The sequence below is a fragment of the Zalophus californianus genome, chromosome 6 (genome assembly GCF_009762305.2).
Source record: "Zalophus californianus isolate mZalCal1 chromosome 6, mZalCal1.pri.v2, whole genome shotgun sequence".
In the NCBI taxonomy this organism is placed as follows: Eukaryota; Metazoa; Chordata; class Mammalia; order Carnivora; family Otariidae; genus Zalophus; species Zalophus californianus.
The window spans coordinates 65,032,589-65,054,832 of NC_045600.1; the positions used below are offsets into that span (position 1 = coordinate 65,032,589).

At 35.4% G+C, this 22,244-nt stretch overlaps 1 protein-coding gene across 1 annotated transcript in view; it reads right to left on the reverse strand.

Annotated features, from left to right (window-relative positions):
* Positions 1-255: 255 nt before the first annotated feature.
* Positions 256-22,244, reverse strand: part of SCFD1 (sec1 family domain containing 1) — a 100,646-nt gene continuing 78,657 nt past the window's right edge. Inside the window, exons 20-25 of the mRNA XM_027571063.2 lie at positions 15,370-15,423; positions 11,735-11,787; positions 9,232-9,265; positions 7,679-7,744; positions 2,580-2,648; positions 256-508 (exon numbers count right to left, since the gene is read on the reverse strand). Coding sequence (XP_027426864.1) covers positions 485-508; positions 2,580-2,648; positions 7,679-7,744; positions 9,232-9,265; positions 11,735-11,787; positions 15,370-15,423 — 300 coding nt within the window. The 3' untranslated portion in view covers positions 256-484. The remainder of the gene's footprint in view (positions 509-2,579; positions 2,649-7,678; positions 7,745-9,231; positions 9,266-11,734; positions 11,788-15,369; positions 15,424-22,244) is intronic.

The window sequence follows — 22,244 nt, forward strand, 5'->3', positions numbered from 1 at the left end:
GAAAAAGAGACATTAAAGTACCCACTTCAAGTCTAGAGGCAACATGGGGGACCAGGAAAACATGGGAAGGTAATTTTACAATTAGAATGCATTCAAGTAAAAAAAAAAAAAAAAAAAAGCATAATAGTAGGAGATTCATGAACCAGTCAAGCAACATTTGCATTTTTCTTAAATTTTCACTGGCTTCAATCGTAACAAATGACTTTTCATATTAATATTTTAATATTATATTCAGGCAGAGTTTTCTTTCCTTCCTAAGCACTTTCTCATTTGTCAAACATAACAGGAGAGAGAATGTACAATTTTAAAAATTTATTTCTGAAATACTTTATTTTAATTAGTACACATTATATTAAGTATAGAATTTCCTTAAAAATTAACTCTAAGTTTCACTGTTAGGACACTGATACGAAGAAGAAAACATCTGGCTCTTTTCACTTTTTACATTTATCCAAGTAGACTCTCATATTAAGGTTCTTCTGTGTTATTTCTGTCCAAGTTGTGACAGCTAAAACAAAACATAACAATAACTTTATTTTAATCACAAAAGAAATTTATGTATTCAAACATTTGTAAACACCTTAAATATGTATGCTTTAATCATGGTAAAATCTAGGGTTCTCATTTATTGCATTTGTACCTAAAATAATAAATTTTCACTCTTCACCACGAATTCAAATGTTTATTACCTGAAGAGTAATAAAGGCTGTCATGTTTAAAAAAAAAATGTATCAATATAGGTAGAAATTCAACTAAAGGACAACAAAAACTCTGAGAATAAAGTCAATATTAACTCAGTATGAAAATGTAAAGAAAAATTTCATGTGCAGCTTTACTGCTGAGAGTTTACTTCTCCACATATTTTAATTAGATATTTAATATTTAATACATCATTAAAAAGAAAAAAAAGGTTTTCAGTTCTGGAAGGCTAGGTAAACTACTGGCCGAATTCTCCTAGTATCGGATAGCAATTAAAACTTGAAACAAAATACAAAAACCAACTACTGGAAGGAAATGGAGAGCAACTGAAAGCTGGTGGGTTTGGGAAGAGAACACAGACGGGGAAGGAGACGAGCACTGGCTGAGTTCCCTGGTTCTGTGGCTCTCAGCCTAAAGAATCAGAGTATGGGAACAACTAAAGCCACTGAAGGTAAGAGGAAATAAACGAGACAGAGTGAGGGAGCCCTAAATTCTGTGTACAAACTTTTCCTAAATCTACGGTGAAACCCTGAACCACGCACAAATGAGAGAGGCTAAGAAGCAAGATGTGAGCTGCTGCCCAAGAGACAGAGCTTGACATTTGAGTCTAACCAAATTAATTGCCTGCTAAAGGCCCCAATCAACTCTCCAGAAAAACAGAATTCAGTTTCCAAAAAAACATTCACAATGTTAAGGGTACAATCTAAAATTAATATATGAAGGAACAGGAAAATGGGGGGAAAGACAGTGGAGACAGACAGTGAAATGTATGATCTGTGTGTTGCAATTAAAAGACAAGGGTTTAAAAGCAGCTTGTGACAACTATCCTCAGTGAAATAATGGAGAGTATGTTCACAATGAAAAGACAGAATATACCAGCAGAGAAATACAAAGTCTAAAAAAAAAAAAAAGACAACCCAAACAAATATTCAAGAACTGGTAAGTACATACACCACTGTTCAAAAAAGCAGAAAGGAAATAAAGGAAAGAGTGAATCTAAAGACAGTACAACTTAAATTATACACTCTTAAGAACAGAATCAGGGGCACCTGGTTGGCTGAGTTGGAAGAGCATGCTACTCTCTTGATCTTGGGGTTGTGAGTTCAAGCCCCACCCTGGGTGTAGAGATTACTTAAATAAGTAAACTTAAAAAAAATAAAATTAAAAAAATCTTAAAAACCTCCAAACAGAATCCTCAGAGATGTATGGCATAATACAAAGTGTTGAACATATGTAATAGGTGAATAAACCCATACAATATGTGGTACATTAATTTACGACAAAGATGTCAGGAATGTACAATGGGGAAAGGACAGTCTCTTCCATAAATAGTGCTAGGAAAATTAGCCACATGCAAAAGAATAAAATAAAATCGATCTGTTTTACACTATACACAAAAATTAGTTCAAAATGGATTAAGGGATTGAACAAAAGACATGAAATCATAAGACTCCTAGAAGAAAACAAGCAGTCAATTCCTTGACTGACATGGGTCTTCTCAGTGATTTTTTTAATCTGACACCAAAAGCCAAAGCAACAAAAGCAAAAATAAATGAGACCTAGCCCAATTTATGACATATTTGGCAAAGTCAGACATGTGGACAGGATATAAGGAAATGGGGAACTGAATTTTGCCTGCGTACACTACTCCAAGTTTAAATTCTCTGAATTTATCTTTTCATAGATTTGGGATAATAGAAATAATGTTATGTATCAGAGTTTTCTGTATAGTTGTTCATGGCAAAACCTTGTATTTTTATAGCTCTATGGCTTTTGGCTTCAGCTGATTCAAATGAATATGATGATTCTCTTGCTCTCTTTTGAAAAACATCAACAGCAAGTTATGGTATGTTAAGAGAAACTAACAAGGTACACTTTACCTGTTTTATGAACTGTGTAGCATTAAAAAGTTCACTGCAGCCATATAAAATGTGTTTGCCTTGTTTCCCCTGTAAAAATGAGAGAGAACTCATATAAGTAACAAGTAATATTTTCAATATTCCCAAGAAGACTGATCAAGTCTAATAAGACTTTATTAATCTTAAAGGTTTTTTGGGGGGGGGTGGTTGTTGAATTTTGGTGTACACATGTCGATCTTAAATTGCATGGAAAGAGGGCGCCTGGGTGGCTCAGTCGGTTGAGCGACTGCCTTCGGCTCAGGTCGTGATCCTGGAGTCCCAGGATCGAGTCCCGCATCGGGCTCCCTGCTCGGCGGGGAGTCTGCTTCTCCCTCTGACCCTCTCCCCTCTCATGTTCTCTCTCTATCTCATTCTCTCTCAAATAAATAAATAAAATCTTAAAAAAAAAAAATTGCATGGAAAGAAGTGGTGAAATGGGCATATTTTTTTAATGTATTAATGTACCCTGTTGGTGCCATTTATACTGAAAATAGAAGGAATCTGATGACCGCCACATTTCACAGGAACAATCGTCTATAAAGTCCTAGGCCAACATTCTTCCAATGTAGGATCTGTACTACTTGAAGAAAATATGCCTAGGGTTTTGTATGCTGACAGCAAGATATGGTACAAGTAGCATGAATTGTCACTGCAGTTCATTTGTGTCATACAGTATTTCTATATTAATATACTCCATTTTGTAACTCCTTATGAATTTCATTCCTAATTTTGGCAGAATGCTATAACCCAATTACAGCAGTCAAAACTGCAGAATTTGGTAAGTCCTTAATACTGAAATTATTATGTATTGTGTACTTAAAGGAAAATTAATTTCTTCTTTAATGTAAAAAGTTTATTCTACAACAAGCAAATACAATAATTCATCAAGAAATAGAATTATGGCTTTGTAATACAAAAGGAGAACATTTTTCTGTGACGTATCAGCTGCATTAAACATGGTTGGCTGAATAAATGTCCTAGCTGGTCATCTCTGAGAACAAATAAAACAACAGTCACATCTCACTCTCATTTTTTTCAAAATGAGATGTTATGTTCAACAACTACATAGGATTTGTCATATAAGTGGGATTCTTGAAGCTCCACAGAATATACTTACACAAGACATTTAAAAAGGTAGAGATCATAGCAAAGAAGAATAAAGAAAGCATAGGGAAACTTTAGAAGGGTCCAGATATTCTAGACACAGCTCCCAGGATCCCATCTCAGTAGCACAGGGCACATTTTATTTTCAGTTGTGAACCACCAAGTTCCTGGTTGCAGGGGAGTCCCAGTCTTGTCCATGGGGAGGATGTCTTTTATACCGTCTGATCATGTGAACCAAATCAGGCTTTCTCCATGTGGTTTCCACACTTACTTGTTTTTTTGATAATAGCCATTCTAACAGGTGTGAGGTGAACTTCACTGTGGTTTTGACTTGCATTTCCCTGATAATTAATGATGGCAAGCATCTTTTCATGTGTCTGTTGGCTATCTGTATGTCTTCTTTGGAAAAAATGTCTATTCAGGTCCTTTGCCCATTTTTAATTGGATTATTTTCTGGTGTTGAGTTGTGTAAGTTCTTTGTATATTCTGGATATTAACCCCTTGTCAGATACACTATTTGCAAATATATTTTCCCACTCAGTAGGCTGCCTTTTCCTTTTGTCGATGGTTTCCGTTGCTGTGGAGAAACTTTTTACTATGATGTAGTCTCATTTATTTTTGCTTTTGTTGCTTTGGCTTTTGGTGTCAGATTAAAAAAATCACTGAGAAGACCCATGTCAGTCAAGGAATTGACTGCTTGTTTTCTTCTAGGAGTCTTATGATTTCATGTCTTTTGTTCAATCCCTTAATCCATTTTGAACTAATTTTTGTGTATAGTGTAAAACAGATCGATTTTATTTTATTCTTTTGCATGTGGCTAATTTTCCTAGCACTATTTATGGAAGAGACTGTCCTTTCCCCATTGTACATTCCTGACATCTTTGTCGTAAATTAATGTACCACATATTGTATGGGTTTATTTCTGGGCTCTCAGTTCTCTTTCACTGATTTCTGTGATTGTTTTTATGGCAGTACTGTACTGTTTTAATTACCACAGCTTTGTAATACAGTTTGAAATTAGAACATGTGATACCTCCAGCTTTGTTCTTCTTTCTCAAGCTATTTGACTATTAACGGTCTTTTGTGGCTCCCTACAAATTTAGGTTTGTTCTATTTCTGTGAGAAAATGCCATTGGTATTTTGACAGGGATTACAATGAACCTGTGGATTGCTTTGAGGAGTGTGGATATTTCAACAATATTGATTTTTTCAATCCATGAACACAGAATATCTCTTTGTGTCTTCAATTTCTTTCATTAGTGGCTTATAGTTTTCAATAAACAGGTCTTTCAGCTCCGTCATTAAATTTATTCCAAGGTATTTAATTTTTTAAAATGTGATTGTAAGTGGGACTGTTTTCTTGATTTATCTCTTTGATAGTTTGTGTATAGAAATGCAAGATTTTTTGGGTATTGATTTTTGCATTGTGCAACTTAACTGAGTTTATTAGTTCTGACAGTTTTTGAATAATCTTAAGGGTTTTCTCTATGTCATCTGCTAATAGTGACATGAGTTTTTTCTTTCCAATTTGGATACCTTTTATTTCTTATTCTTGCCTAATTCACACTATATGCAAAATTAACTCAAAATGGATCAAAGACCTACATTTAAGAGTAAAAATTGTTTTTCTTGTCTTTTAGAAGAAAACATAGGGATCAATCTTCATGACCTTGAATTTGGCAAAGGATTCCTAGATATGACACCAAAAGCATGAGCAACAAAAGAAAACAAATTGGACTTCAACAAAATAAAAAGAACTCGTACTTTAAAAAACACCATCTAGAAAGTGCAAAGACAACCTAAAGGATGGGAGAAAATATTTACAAATCACATATCTAATAAGGGGCTTGTTTCTAGACTATATAAAGTACTCTCAAAACTCAATAATAAAAGGGAAAAATAACTCATTTTTAAAAATGGGCAAAGGATCTGAAAAGACATTTCTCCAAAGAAGAAACTGCCTCCTTCATTTGAAGCTGAAGGTCCAAGATGGGTTCCAGTAGTTTAAAGAAAGATTAAATCTGCAATTACCCATATTGCATGTCCTGATGATTCTCATAACATCTAGGGGACAGACAGAATAATTCTAATTCTTCTTTTTCTTGTACAGGTTTTATATATTTTCTAAGATCCCTCTAGGGAAGCAAAATTAGGATACTATTGCCACTAAAATACATACAAAATAATTTGTTCAACAACAGAGCCAAAGACCACTGTGGAACTGTTAAGAAAGGTGCGTGGATACAGGAACTTAAAATATCTGCTGCATGCCTGACTAGCCACAGTACCATGTCTCTACTACCTATACGCCATATTTTTGTGGGTGGAGGATAATAATCAAGGAAAAAAAATAGTAAGCTGAAACCACATACCTATCACTGATAGTCTGATGTTCTTCTGATCAAAGTGACCGATCAGAGAAACTAAAGAAGAATCAACTTAATACATTTCACAAAATTAAAATTTCTGTAATAGAAAAAGGTAAGTTGTCAAAGCTTATACATGATTAAATAAGTTTGCAATCTACCAAATGTTCTACTGTAATGTTTCTCCAAAATTATGCCTGTATTTTAGCCACCTGACTCCACAAATGATTAATATTTTGGTGTTTATCCTTCTGGTTTTTCTGTTCTACAAATATTTTTAAAAATGCAGAAAAAAAGAATGCTGGTGAGTGTAATTAAGAAAGCTTAACCAAGACTGGGGGTGGGTGGAATGTATAAGTACAGGATTAGTTTCAGTTGGTCTGTTGCAGCCCTGTATTTATCCCTGGGACCAACTAGAACAGTCATATTGTTGACTCCATGCCACACCTGAATGAAATAGATCAACTAGTGATTAATATAGTCCCAGGGTCACAGATAGACCAGGGGACAACTTGCACTAGCTTGTCAGCACTCTGTATAGAAATTGTACAGATTGATGGTGTGCACCTGGTTCCTGCTATATGACCAAAGAGGGATATAAAAGACACCTCCTTGTACAAGATGGATGTTCCCTGGAGATCATGGCATCTTACACAGATCTTGGTGGTTCACACTCTGAAGATGAAGTATGTCCTATGTAACTGAAATAGGATCCCAGGAGTTGTGTCTGATAGTTTTGAATCTCCATGACATTTGTCTTTATCTCCTGATGTACCAAAATCTCGACCTTTTTAAAGCCTTACATAACATAGGACATAGGAATGATCATTATTTGAAGTGAATAAATCAAGATTACAAAATGTCATTCCAACAACTGATAATTCTGTTGCCCCTATATTTTAAATGGTGTTTTGCTCTTCAAGTTATACCCTTTCCTTCATATTCTTTTGCATAGTTGTCTGTCACTCTCTGCTGCTGGGAGCTTTGAGTAGCCCTCTACTTCTAATTTGCTACCTCCTGTTTGCTGAAAAAGCAGACATTCCAAGTGTGTTAGAAGTATGTTGCTGATTTAAGTCAACAGGATGGGAGACAGATACTTATTATTCAGGTATGGGTTTGGTAAATCATTTCACCAAGGGAGACTTTTTGGAAGAGGAGCTTATTTGAGGTCTCTGAGCATTTATTTTACTTTTATAGGGAGCAGGGGGAGGGGCAGAGGGAGAGGAAGAGAGAGATAATCTTGAGCCAGACACCACCACCGTGAGATCATGACCTGAGCTGAAATCAAGAGTCGGATACTTAACTGACTGAGCCACCCGGACCCCCCCATAGTTTATGAACATTTGAAGTCAAATTTAGATAGATAGCTTCCAAGTACATTATATTAATAAGATACATTATTTTCCAGATTAGCTACAATTTTAGGCTAGAAATGTGACGGGAATTGGAAAACAATGAGCATATGGGCATTTCCCCTTTATAAGGACTTTTAAACTACCTCCAGAAGAGGGCTATGTAAGAATCAGAAGAGCCACCAGAGAATGCTAGTATGCTAAAGACACAGAACTGTGAAACATCAAATGATTAAAGAATAAAAAGGCCAACATGTACCTTTATATAGTCAACAAGATTTTGGTATTCAATGTAGTTGCCTCCTCCCACCACAAAAACAATTGCCTAAAAATGCAAACAAAAAAAAATAGGTAAGTTGAAAGAAACAGTATTTTAACTTTTAAGCAATATGGTTTAGTTTGAAGCGTATTCTACAACTTACATAAAAAAAAATACACGCTAGCAAAAGGTCATATCCTAAGCACCTAATGCTACTTCATTTAAAAGAAATTTGTTTCTAAAAAGTGTGTAGAGGAAAATAAACCTCATTCTTCAGTTAAGTAATAGCAAATAAATCTAAAGGGCTTCCTCCGAAAGGCTTTTTAAAATTAGTTTTATTGTAGGTAGGAAAAACAAAACTTGGCATTTACATAATTTCCCAAACGGTTCTTTACTTATTTTTATTGAGAAGCTTTTTGTATCTCAAATGAAAACACAGTCATATCTTCACAAAAGCTTGGAAGCCAACTTTAGAAACAAGTTCCACACATATAAAACTTTTACCGCAGTCTTAAACTTCTTTTTTGTGAATTACCTTTTTGTGTCTCTTTAAAAAATTTTTTATTTAAATTCCAGTTAGTTACTATACAGTGTAATATTAGTTTCAAGTGTACAATACAGTAACACTTCCATACAACACCCAGTGCTCATCACAGCAAGTGCACGCCTTAATCCCAGTCCCCCCACCCACCTCCCCCCTTGTAACCACCAGCTTGTTCTCTATAGTTAAGAGTTTGTTTCTTGGTTTATCTCTCTTTTTTCCCTATGCTCATTTGTTTTGCTTGTTAAATTCCACATATGCATGAAATCATATGGTATTTGTCTTTCTCCGACTGCCTTATTTCATTTAGCATAATACACTCTAGCTCCATCCATGTTGTTGCAAATGGCAAGATTTTGTTCTTTTTATGGCTGAGTAATATTCCATTCTATATATACCACATCTTCTGTATCCATTTATCAGTCGATGAACACTTTACATGAAAAGATGCTCAATCAACATCACGCATCATCAGGGAAATAAAAATCAAAACCACCATGAGATACCACTTCACACCTGTCAGAATGGCTAAAATCAACAACACAAAAAACAACAGGTGTTGGGGAGGATGTGGAGAAAGGTGAAGCCTCTTACACTGTTGGTGGGAATGCAAGCCGATGCAGCCACTGTGGAAACAGTATGGAGTTTCCTCAAAAAGTTAAAAGAACTACTTCACAATCCAGCAACTGTACTACGAGGTAGTTACCCAAAGGAGACAAAAATACTAATGCAAAGGGATACATGCACACCAATGTTTATAGCAGCATTGTCTACCATAACCAAACTACAGAAACAGCCCAAGTGTCCATTGACTGTCAGTTATTTTTAGCTATTCTAAGTAGTTTTATAAATCAGGAAAATATGGTTACTAATATGGTTACACAGAATTGGATTTGTCAAAATTACCATACAGTAACTGTAATAAAGCCATGTTTAAGATGAAGACAATTCTTCAAGACTGCTTGGTCATCTTCCTTTCATTTCAGAGACAGAATTTGTATATAGAACTTACCTCCTGGAATGGATTTTTGTTCCTTGGAACTGAGCTACAACAAAGAAAAACGACAGTGAAAACTTCACAAAGTGCTTTCACTATGGATAAAAGAGGTATTGGGAACACACACATGTACACACAATTAGATATGTATTTGCAATTCTTCCTCCTTCACTTTCTTTGAGGCTGGGTCCTTTAGTTTTGTGTACCCAAATAGTGAATTGGGAAGGCAGAGGAATATGAGGTACATTTATCAGCATCTAAAAGGGAGTAGGGCAATCTGTTAACTTCAGAATAAAACCTAAGAGAAAACTGAAAGGGAGAAGGAAACACTGAGCAGCAGCTCTCAGAAGGAATAAAATCTGGGCATAAGGTAGGTTGATAAAATACATATTTTAGTTGTAAATTATATAAAATTTTACTATATGCAACATAATTTTGCAGTTTGTCAGTATCCACATTTGTGTAAAAACTATGTAAATACATGTATGGGAAATAACAGGAGGAAATGGGGGTTGGGAGGAGGAATCTGCATTTTGCTGTAGCTTATTTCTTTGTATTTCTATATACCATTATATATATTAGCCACTTATTTATATACTTGTATTTTAAAAATACTCATTTCGTGTCCAAGAAATCTTTCAATAAAGATATTTTTCAAAGCCTTTGTGAGTCAGACATATGTTTGTTTCAGTGATAAAACAGGCTATACAAAGAGAACTTAGGTTTTCCTCACAAACATTTTTTTATTTGACCGAGAGAGAGACAGCAGGAGAGGGAGGAGCAGGGAGCCCGATGTGGGGCTCGATCCCTGGGATCATGACCTGAGCCGAAGGCAGACGCTTAATGACTGAGTCACCCAGGCGCCCCCTCACAAGCAATTTTTTAAAAATTTCAACGAAGAGGAGAGTGCTATTATACCATCCTTAATTACTGAAAGGTCAATTCCACAGCTTTATCATCTTTTCCTCATTTCTATGGCCTGTCTGAATGAATACTCCATAAAAAGGGCCAGAAGCCTACCCGACTGAAACACCTCATCTGTGATTAACTTCCTTCCAGAGTGCTTTAAGTTCCTCTAAGAGTACACATAGAATCAGGAGAAATTTAAATAGCACAGTATTATTAGTTATTAATAACCAAGATCAACTGTGATGAAATAGCTCAGGAGAAGGCAAAGAAGTTTCTATGAAGCAAAATGTGTCTACTTGTTAGCCATATATAAATACAAGGATAAAATGTAAGCCAGAGAATATCAAGACAGGAAAAGAGTTGTAAGGCCAATGTTTTAAAGTGTACAAATCAGTGGTTTTTAGTATATTTACAGAGCTGTACAACTGTCACCACTGTCTAACTTCAGAACGTTTTTTACCACCCTCAAAAGAAGCCCCATATCATTAGTTGTCACTCCTCATTCTCTCCCTTCTAGAATTTATTCTTTGTCAAATTGTCCTTTGCCAGCTGCAGCTGCTCTTAGCAGCTTCTTCTGCAACTTTAGCAGTATTTCTGCTAAGAAAAGAAAATAACCTTTTAAGTTACAATCTAATCTAATGATCTAAAACAATCTAACGGGCGCCTGAGTGGCTCAGTTGTTGAGCATCTGCCTTCGGCTCAGGTCATGATCCCAGGGTCCTGGGATCGAGCCCCACATCGGGCTCCTTGCTCAGTGGGAAGCCTGCTTCTCCCTCTCCCACTCCCCCTGCTTGTGTTCCCTCTCTGTCTCTCTGTCAAATAAATAAAATCTTAAAAAAAAAATAAAACAATCTAACAATCAACTATCTAGTGACTAGATTATCTATTCTATCGACAAAGATGTAAAAGCTTAGGATAAAGCAGAGACAAGGTTCTAAAGATCCCAAACATAGTAAGATGTAGGCAAGAAACCAGCTTCACTCAATTTTAGGTGAGAAAGAAGATCATTCTATGAAGGTTTTTTCCCCTCCCAATTCTGCCTGTTCTTTCTTTATGTCTTGTAGGCTATTTTTCATACTACCATGAAGTAAATCTTGAAAAATGATATCCATTATGAAGCAAACAAGTACCTTACCACACCATGTTTGTTATAAGATAGAGAAATTATCTGTAGAATGTTTCATTGCCATAAAGTATTTACAACAATCTATGGGGGCCTTGGCTTTATAGACCAGTTAAATAAAAACAACTGGTATCCAACATAAAGTTCCTGTCTTTGCTTTGGTTCAATAAGAATATGCATTTAAAAACACATTATCCAAACTCCCCTCCCCCATACAGTCTGTAATACTGTCATCTCGTCATAAGAAACAAAAACAAAACACCTAATGTATTTTTTTGGTGTGTGAAGGGAAAAGAACCAAAATGTCAAGTAAAATTAGCAGTGATTATCTGCAGGTAGTAAGATTATACATATTGTTTACTTACCAGTTTTCTATATAGTTTGAATTTTTAATAAGCACTTACTGATTTATAATAAAAAATTAAGTTATTTCCATTCTTAGCAGGGTGGAAAGACCTACAAACAAATTACAGAAGAGCTGCTTACCTGTCATTGCCCCGCAGCATTTTGGGATCAAAATATCTATAATCATCAGTTTCCTATTAAAAAAAAAAAACAACAAAAAACCAGAACTTGGTTTCTCTTTAGAAAGTTACCATTTGGCTTTGAGTATTTTAATTACTTAAGCTATTAATCCGGTACATTAATTAAATAAATCTGTGTCACCACCACCACTACTACTAACAGAGCACTTACTATATGTTAAACATTATTCTAAATGCTTTAGATGAAATTACTCACTTAAATCCCCATAACATCTGTGAGGTAGTTACTGTTACCTCTGTTTTTTCAGATGGGCAAACTGGGGTACAGAGAAGTTATGTAACTTTCCTAAGGTCACATAACTAGTAAGTACAGGGAGTCCAGGATTTGAACCCAAGTAGTCTAGTTTCAATGCCCAAGCTCTTAACCACTATACTATACTATACTGCTATACTGTCTTGAAAATATACCCATTTTATAAACCAATATAATTATTTTTATTTTGTTTCTGTTTTAGAATTTTATTATATGTCCATGATTTTATTGAATATACAGAATAACCTAATACAGGTTCATAATCTCTATTATTTGAAACATTTAGAGTTTGGTGTATTCTGGAATTTTGAATTAAAAAAATTTTTTTTTGAAGATTTTATTTATTTGACAGAGAGACAGTGAGAGAGGGAACACAAGCAGGGGGAGTGGGAGAGGGTCAGAAGCAGGCTTCCCGCAGAGCAAGGAGCCCGATGCGGGGCTCGATCCCAGAACCCTGGGATCATGACCTGAGCTGAAGGCATATGCTTAACGACTGAGCCACCCAGGCGCCCCTTGAATTCAAAAAATTTTAGTTAGATGATATCATGCATATAACATTCCCAGTTATGGGAGTTGGGTTATACAAAATCCTTCAGTTTTCAGAACTTTGTAGATTTCAGAAGTTGTGGATAAGGGGTTGTGGACTCCATAAAACGGGAAACTAGCTTCTTGATAATAAAGGAGCTGGAAAGTACTGTTTTACTGCTTGCAGTGTAATCACTCCCTAACCTCTGCCTCCCTCTCCTTCCACAGCACAGTCAGCCAAAGGAATCTGTTGTTCTCTGGAGCATGGATGGCCCTATGCAAACCTGACCAGTGAGAAACTATGCATTGGTTGCCACCACCTAGTCCTGTACTCAGTGGTGGACAGTGCTTAACCAATTACAAAACTCTCAGTGCACTCAAAAGTAGCATCATAATCCTTCAACACTTTGCTTCGGGAAACCACTACCAACCAGATTTACAAGATGAAACCTATCTGATATTTTTTTTAATCCCTTCTTTCAATTTATCCAGTCAAGACAAATCAAAGGAGAACACTTAAATAAGTGATAAGAATGCATCTAGAATTAGGATATACAGCCTTTGAGATAAGATGCATTCAAGATTACTAGCCAGGTCTAACTTTGTCCACTTTGCTAAACTCTTTAGTATTTTGCTAATTTCTCTTTAATGCCTCCAAATCAAGTTGTCTATCTGGAAACAGGAAAAGGATAAGAGAAAGTGAAGGTAGCTGCCTCATCTAGATGGATAAAAAAAATGCTTTCAAAGCAGAAAAAATTTACTATTTCTAATTAGTTAAAGAATATGTCTGTAGTGAGGTGCCTGGGTGGCTCAGTTGGTTAAGCGACTGCCTTCAGCTCAGGTCATGACCCCGAGGTCCTGGGATCGAGCCCTCCATCGGGCCCCCTGCTCTGTGGGGAGCCTGCTTCTCCCTCTCCCACTCCCCCTGCTTGTGTTCCCTCTCTCACTGTCTCTCTGTCAAATAAATAAACAAATAAATAAATTAAAAAAAATGTATGTAGTAATGTGTCTTCAGTTATACAGTTAAAGTCACCAGTTAACTAATAAATGAATTTACATAACCTGGAGAAACATCAGAATAAGAACCGTAGTTCAGCCATCCATGTGGAAGGCATGTGTATGCTGGAATGAGTAGTAAACAGAAACACAGAAATAGTAGATTTTTGGTTCCAGTTGTCCTACTAAAAACAGTGTGACTTGGGAGAAGTCATTTAACATCTCCTGGTTTCCTCTCCCCCACATTAAAATTACTTCCAATGTTTCCTTAAACTCTAAGGCTCTGTGATTCCATGAAAAGCATGTTTCTTGCCCTCTTCAATACAGCACAGTGGTGAAAAATGTGGCCTGCCTAGCTCTACCATTTATTAACTTTGTGTCCTTGGGCAAGATAATTAACTTTATTGTGCCACAGTTTCTTCATCCATAAAATGAAGATCATAATAAAATGGTATTTTTCATAGAAGTTTCTAATAAAAAATAAATGAAATGTGAAAATGTTTTGAATGATTCCTGGCACATAAAAAGTATGTAATAAATGTTAGCTATCATCTTTATAACTGTCATTATTCATTATTTCAACTTAAAAATTAGGGATAGTAACAAAATATCCCAAACTTCCTTAACCCCTTGTGTATTTGGCATCTGTCTAAAATTCTCCATTTATTTATATTTTTAATCTTTATTAGTGTTTGGGATAGTATCTTCCACAAATTTAGAGCTTATTATGAAGTAGTAGTCTCTAAGATAATTAGTTACAAATGTATACTTCTCTCAGGCTTTCAGGCTTTTCAAGAAGAGCTACTTCTTCCTATATTCTAGGATGTTTTAAGGGAGTCTCTTGTTACACTACATTGTATACCATTTTCTCTGTATCAATTCCTAGACTGGAGAATCCAATCTTTTTAAGCTTATCATTATAGAACATTCTCTTATTCCTTTCATAATTGCAATTGTCCCCTTTGGGGATGTTTTATTACACTCTTTGTTTTCACATGGGCAAATTTTTAAATATGTTTTATTAATTTCCTTTAATGTTATTATCATCATGTTTTAACAATTACAAAAAGTGACACATTTATCTGAAGATTCTGTTCTTTCTTAGCATGGGATCTTAAGCCTTGCTGCCAAAATCTATAGAGATCCAGATCAATCCAAACTAGGGTTCTGATGCTGCCTTTCTTGATTCTAGACTCTTGTGATAACCACCTTCTAGTTGCCACAATAATAGGATGAACTGTTTTATGAAATGGACTGTGATGATTTTCACATTCCTTTCTTAAATTGTAAACAGATAGCTTGGAAACCTAGTAAATGCTAACAATATTTACCCATTTGTCTATTCATCCAACAATATATCTCTCTCAATTTACTTTTCAGCCCAAGACTTTCGTGCCATCTGAACACATGCACTTAAAAATTTCACTACGTACTCCTCTCCTAATTTTCATAAAAGTTAAATTGGTCGGGTACTCTTTATACTACACCAGCTGATGCTCACTAGTTCTTTGTCATTTACAGAAACTTGCTCCTTAGGATGTATTTTACATTTAACTATATATAGAATATAATCTACATTTAATTTGGATGAGAGCTGGCCAGAAAAGTTATAGCAGCTGAGAAAACCAATTCTCATTATCTGTGATAATGGCTAAAAAGGCTCTTTGAGAACACAGACTCTTTCCTTTCCCTCATGCAGTCTGCTGTGATTAAGCCCACAATGAACTCAGATTTTACTGCTTTTCATGTACTGAGTTTGGTATGTTCAAGAACTTATAAGTACCATGTCATATGCTACTCACAGGGTTTGACTTCATCTCCATGAGATTGTCTAAAATACGAGTCACAGGCAGATTCTGTGGAAAAGATAAGTATTTGTTAAATATTAGAAGAATAACCAAAGTTCTTCTCTATTAACAAAACAACTGAATTTTTTTCCCCCCAGTTAAGTATGCTTACTTTTCCATTAAACACATTCTAAAATTAAGTATTCTGTGAATGGTGTCATAGATGTAAATACCCCTGGCACTACTCAAGTTTCCAAAGAAAAAATATAATTCTAAATCAAAAGCTCCTTTTGATGTGAAAGTGTAACCAGGTTTTAATACAAACACGTTTGGGCTTTTTGCTTTGTTGGATGTTTGCTTTTTAATATGACCAATTGCAAACTTTTGATCAAATAAGAATCCCATTTTTTCCCTATTTCCTTTCTGCAGGTAGTAAGAGTTTCTTTAGAAACAGAGTAACTTAAAGTTTGAAAATGTATGAGATTAAAGAAACTCAAGAGTCTTTCACTTCTAATGTACATTCTTCTAAGCCAAAAGGATACTTGTGATCTTTGAAAAATGGGGAAATGGATACATATAAATTTTATTGACCATTTTTGTTTTGCCTAGGATAAATTCCAAATTTCCAGTGACATACTGCATTGTCTTCTGACAGAAGAAATTCCATTTTGAACATGAAATATGTAACACTGGTGTTGGCATAAGACTGCCTCTTGACATGCTTACATGCCTTGGGATAAGAAATAGTATTGTTAAATTTCAATCTGTTTTTACCATTATTTTGAACATAAGACATGAAGTACAGAAAATTTACTAAGTGACTATTATGTTTATTCAAAATGCATTCCTACTGGGATGGTATTCTGCCTACTTTGAACTGATATTTCATTTGTGAACTGTAGAGGATGTTCTGTATATTTTGTATCTTAGAGACTTCCTACAACAAAGGCAACATTAAATCTGATTATTTAAAAAAATGTAGATAACACATTACTATTTTACAAGAGTTTTGCTTTCTTTAGGTCATAAAACATTTTACTGTTACCAAAATGGACTACCACTACAGAAAATTCTGCCCAGACAGAAAATATGAATTTTTTTCTTTTTCTTTCTCTAGATTAGCAAGTAAAAAACCTTTTAAGATGATCTTAACCAAGTAAAATTAAAGCTATTTCATTATTCCCTGATATTTGTGTTGGCCAGAAACTTTTTAAATAAACAAAAGCACCAAAGGTTCAATCTAACCGAATGTACTTCCTGAATTCTCTTATTTGGAGTTAAAAAAAAAAACATAGCTCAAAATTTTACCTTTTAAGTTTTGTTTCAAATAAAATTGACTTTGTACATGTAGGAATAAGTCTAAACCATGGCTTTCTCTGAAGAATGGGGGCAGATTTACATCTATAAAAATGCTGTATCCCAAAGAAAAAGCTAGTTGTTATATTTGTTCCAAGTAATGTTAACAAATGATGAAGTACTTCACAAAATAAAAGGAGGGAATAATTTTTTAAAAACATCTAGAGCAAGAATGCATTAAAATTATAAAATTTTACTAAAATTAATTTTATACTAGTTTCTCTATTTACTACAGCTCTCCACTGAGATCCCTGAATTGCACTACTAGATCTGTGCCAGGGAGAAAAATTCAGAAAAGATGTTATGTAATAATAAAGCCCTAAGAGTCATATTACTTTTATATTTATGAAAATAATTGGAAATTTGAATATTTATATCAACATCTCATGATAAATCCTCATGTAGTATAAAAATGAGATTTTTCTAAAAGGTACAACTAAATTTTACTTTATATTTTATAACTCTGCAATACCTTAAGACAAACCTGCTAGTGAACAGGTCATTAAATAATGTAAGAAAAATTTTTTTCTAGCAGAATAATCCAAAAGTTAATGAGCCCAGAAACAATTCTTTATGTTTTTGTCTGGTCTTCACAACCACATAACACCCAAAGAATCATCTACCACTGCTGTACCATTGGATATTCACATACTACCAGAGATTAAGGAAACCTTCAAGTGTGGAGAATGATAAAGGAAATACATAATTTCCTTCCCATAATGTTAAAGGCATAAGAAAGAGTACTTCAGAAAACAACTTCTGAGATCCTTGTCACAAACTAATGCTCTACCTAGCTTTTGTTCTTTACCTAAATGAAGACTTGAACTGAGTTAATCATTAAATCAAATTAGTTTTTTTTGAGAGTGAGCAAGAATGGGGATGGGGTGGGGAGGGAGGGGCAGAGGGAGAGGGAGAGAGAAGAGAGAGAATTCCAAGCAGGCTCCACGCCCAGCATGGAGCCTGAGCCTGATGTGGGGCTCAACCTCACAACCCTGAGATCATGACCTGAGCCAAATCAAGAGTCAGACACTTAACCCACTAAGCCACTCAGTTAATCATGAGAGAGATGGGGGTGGGGGCAGGGAAGGGCAGAGGAAGAAGGAGAGAGAGAATCTTAAGCAGGCTCCATGCCCAGCATGAGATCATGACCTGAGCTGAAATCAAGAGTTGGACACTTAACCAACTGGGCCATCCAGGGGCCCCCAAAATCAATTTCATATTAATAATTTATATACAAGACTAATCAACGTTTGAAAAAAACTGAACTATGGCAGCTAAACACTAACAAAGAGAAAACATCAGAACAAAACCATACATGAGACCAGAGGGAGACAAACCATAAGAGACTCTTAATCTCAGGAAACAAACTGAGGGTTGCTGGAGTGGAGGGGGGTGGGAGGGATGGGGTGTCTGGGTGATGGACACTGGGGAGGGTATGTGCTATGGTGAGCACTGTAATTTGTGTAAGACTAATGAATCATAGACCTGTACCTCTGAAATAATACATTATATGTTAATAAAAAAGAAAAATGGGCTAAAAAGAAAAAGAACAAAACCATACAATTTTCTTTGTTCAACAAGTGTTACCTTACTCATCTTCAGAAACAAAAAATTTCTGTAGCTCAATAAGAGGTATAAATGAAATTTAATCAAATAAAAAAACTCATTAATTGTTTAAAAAAATTCCCAAGCATAGTTTTCAATGTTTTTGGAAACTGTTTTAGAAAAAAATGTAAAACATTATCATATAGGTTGGTAAATAAATCTCTAGTAGTCGAAAGCCTAATATACTACATAGTGTTGAGAGACAAAAAAGTCTCATACACATGAATATCCTAAATTAAAGATCAGTATTTCTAAAATCCTCAAATTTCAGATACATGAACTAGAAATTTTATCTGGAGAAAAAAAAATCTATTTCTAAAAACTCTTACTGGTTTTATGACCATAGTCATGTTTCATGATTTTAGTCACTGGAAAAGTTTAAACAGAAACAATGCTAATTTTATCTTTGACAGTGTCATTGCTTAAAAGCAAAACTGAAATAAAATATTCACAGAAGTTAAAAAACAATCTAAGAAAAGTAATACAGCTTTACATCCAAAACAGTTAAAAATTTTTTTTCCTTTAGTTCTAGAATTAGCCACTTGTTGCCCTATATTGCCATCTGGTCTATGGTGACTATTTCTGACTCTCCCCTTGCAGCCCTGGCCTTGGGATGATACTCTGATGCTGAAGTCAGCATTGAGGCTGGGACAAGAGTTGCTGCTGTTGTGATTATCAAAGCCCTGGGTAATGAAAACTAGTATGTGGACTTCCTTGAAGAAAATGCTTATCTTGAAGACTGTATTAGCCAAGTAAAGAATAAGATGAAATGTGTGGATACCAGAAACACACTGGGAATGAGCAATTATCAATGATAATAAGGGATAGAAAGTTGTCAGTGAAATAAAGATAGGAAAAGGGAGGAGGAATAAGATAGATCATCTATTTCCAAAATTTTGAAATTATAAATCAGAAAGGGATCTATGGGTGAATCCCATATCCACATCAATATCTTACAGATGAGGAAATAATAAAATATATAGTAGTATTTTTATTTTGCATTTTTTATACGAATAAATGTTTTAAGCTATAAATGAAATAAAAAGAATATTTATTGTCTATAGTTTCCTACATTGCTTGTAAGAGCTTTGTATACTTTATTGGGCAAGGTAAGTTTTATGCATCACAACTATCAGCTATCACATAATACCACCTGGAAGATATTTACAGATTTGGAATTTATTTGTGTGAGGATACAAGGATGTGATGAGTAATATAGCACAAAGTTGAATAATTTAGAAGTCTTCTTTCACTTTGGCTTGTTTGCTAAAATAATCCCTTTTAAAAAATGAATAAATAAATTGCAAGCAGTGGAAATCAGTAGGTTAAAAAAAGAGTTAAAGATGTATCCTCTAGGGGCACCTGGGTGGCTCAGTTGGTTAAGGATCTGTCTTCAGCTCAGGTTGGGATTCTGGGATTCTGGGATTGAGTCCCGCATCGCGTTCCCTGCTCCTCGGGGAGTCTGCTTCTCCCTCTGCCCCTCCCCCTACTCTCTCTCTCAAATAAATAAACCTTTAAAAAAATTATTAAACTGACAAAGACCACACACATATACACAATATATGCACGCACCAGGTTGGGAAGGATGTCAAGAAACAAGCGCTTTAAGTCCCTGCCAGTCAGTAGGTACATCTTTTCCGGAGGGCAATTTGGTAATATTTATTAAGAACAATGAGAAATGCCCACCCCTTTGATTCCATAATTCAACTACAGGAATTTATCATATGGAAGTAATCAGAGATGAATACTCACCCAGAAAAAACTAGCATTTAAAAATTAGGCATATATCCTTCAGTAAACTCATTTTTATGGAGCACTGGTTGTTATATGAAAACAATGAATCATGGATCACTACATCAAAAACTAATGATATTCTAGGTAGCATTGACATCTTCACAATATTTGGCGGGGATGCAGAGAAAGGGGAACCCTCCTACACTGTTGGTGGGAATGCAAGCTGGTGCAGCCACTCTGGAAAACAGTATGGAGGTTCCTCAAAAAGTTCAAAATAGAGCTACCATATAACCCAGCAATTGCATTACTGGGTATTTACCCAAAAGACACAAATGTAGGAATCTGAAAGGATACGTGCACCCTGATGTTTATAGCAGCAATGTCCACAATAGCCAAACTATGGAAAGAGCCAAGATGTCCATCAACAGATGAATGGATAAAGAAGATGTGATACACACACACACACACACACACACACACACACACACACACACACACACACACACAACGGAATATTATGCAGCCATCAAAAGGAATGAAATCTTGCCATTTGCAACGACGTGGATGGAACTGGAGGGTATTATGCTGAGCGAAATAAGTCAATCAGAGAAAGACATGTATCATATGATCTCACTGATATGAGAAATTCTTAATCTCAGGAAACAAACTGAGGGCTGCTGGAGTGGTGGGGGGTGGGAGTGATGGGGTGGCTGGGTGATAGACACTGGAGAGGGTATGTGCTATGGTGAGCGCTGTGAATTGTGTAAGACTGTTGAATCACAGACCTGTACCTCTGAAACAAATAATACATTATATGTTAAAAAAAGAAGTAGACAGTAGGAAGGGAAAAATGAAGGGGGGGCAGAGGGGGAGATGAACCATGAGAGACTATGGACTCTGAGAAACAAACAAACTGAGGGTTCTATAGGGGAGGGGGGTGGGGGGGAAGGGTTAGCCTGGTGATGGGTATTAAAGAGGGCATGTACTGAATGGAGCACTGGGTGTTATATGCAAACAATGAATCATGGAACACTACATCAAAAATAATGATGTAATGTATGATGATTAACATAACAAAAAAACTAATGATGTATTGTATAGTGACCAACATAATAAAATAAAATTAAAAAAAAAATAAAGACTAGACTTACTCTTTAAAAAAAAAATGAGGGGCCCCTAGGTGGTTCAGTTGGTTAGGCGTCTGCCTTCGGCTCAGGTCATTATCCTGGAGTTCTAGGATCGAGCCCCACAGCAGGCTCCCTGCTCAGTGGGGAGTCTGCTTCTCCCTCTGCCCCTCACCCTGCTAGTGCTGTCTCTCTCTCTCTCTCTGTTTCTCTCTCAAATAAATAAAATTTTATTTAAAAAAAAGTTAAAAAAAATGAAACAAAAGATATTAAACTTTGTTTTTTAATATAGCATTTTTTACTTCACAATATAAAATGAACTACCCTCTGACCCCCAAAAAAATCAATAAATATTTCCTCTAATTTGAGTCTGAAATGTATGTCTTATTAACATACACTTTAAAAAAATGACACAGCTCTTCTAGTCATGGCGACAGAATATACTACAGATAGAGATAACCACCAATCATACCAAATTTTACTTTTTATAAGTGAGAAACTGCCTATTTCAAAGTAGTTTGTTATTTGTAATGTTAAGAAAAGCAAAGGAATTTGAGGTTACAGATGCCAGGTTCTTTTTATATACTAAATGAACTTTAAACAAACCAACTTTTGTGTTAACACAATAAAATACTTAAGTTGATCAGTTCAGACACTTCTTACAAACATTAGTGGGCATGTAACATGTGACTCTAAGGTAGTAAGTTAAAAAATCGATCATTTCAAAGACTGAAGTCTATAATTCTCCATGGTATGAGTTATTCTACTACTGTGATTTCCTTGTAAGAGTGAACCGTTACGAAAAATATGTAAATCTCCTTATACATAAATTTAACTACATGTGGTTATACAACAGCCACTCTGTCTGCTGAAAGGCAGACAGTATCTTAGGGGCTGGTGGTTCCCCTTCTGTATCGCATAACAAAATCATCTTGTCCATAGTTAATGATAAATTGAGTGGTGTGACAGAGATTTTCTCCTTGACAAAACACTACGCAGGCTCCCCCGAGCCCTTTCAATGGGGCCTTGACTTCTGAACTCTGTCCATCTTTGCATAGTCTGATTTAAAAA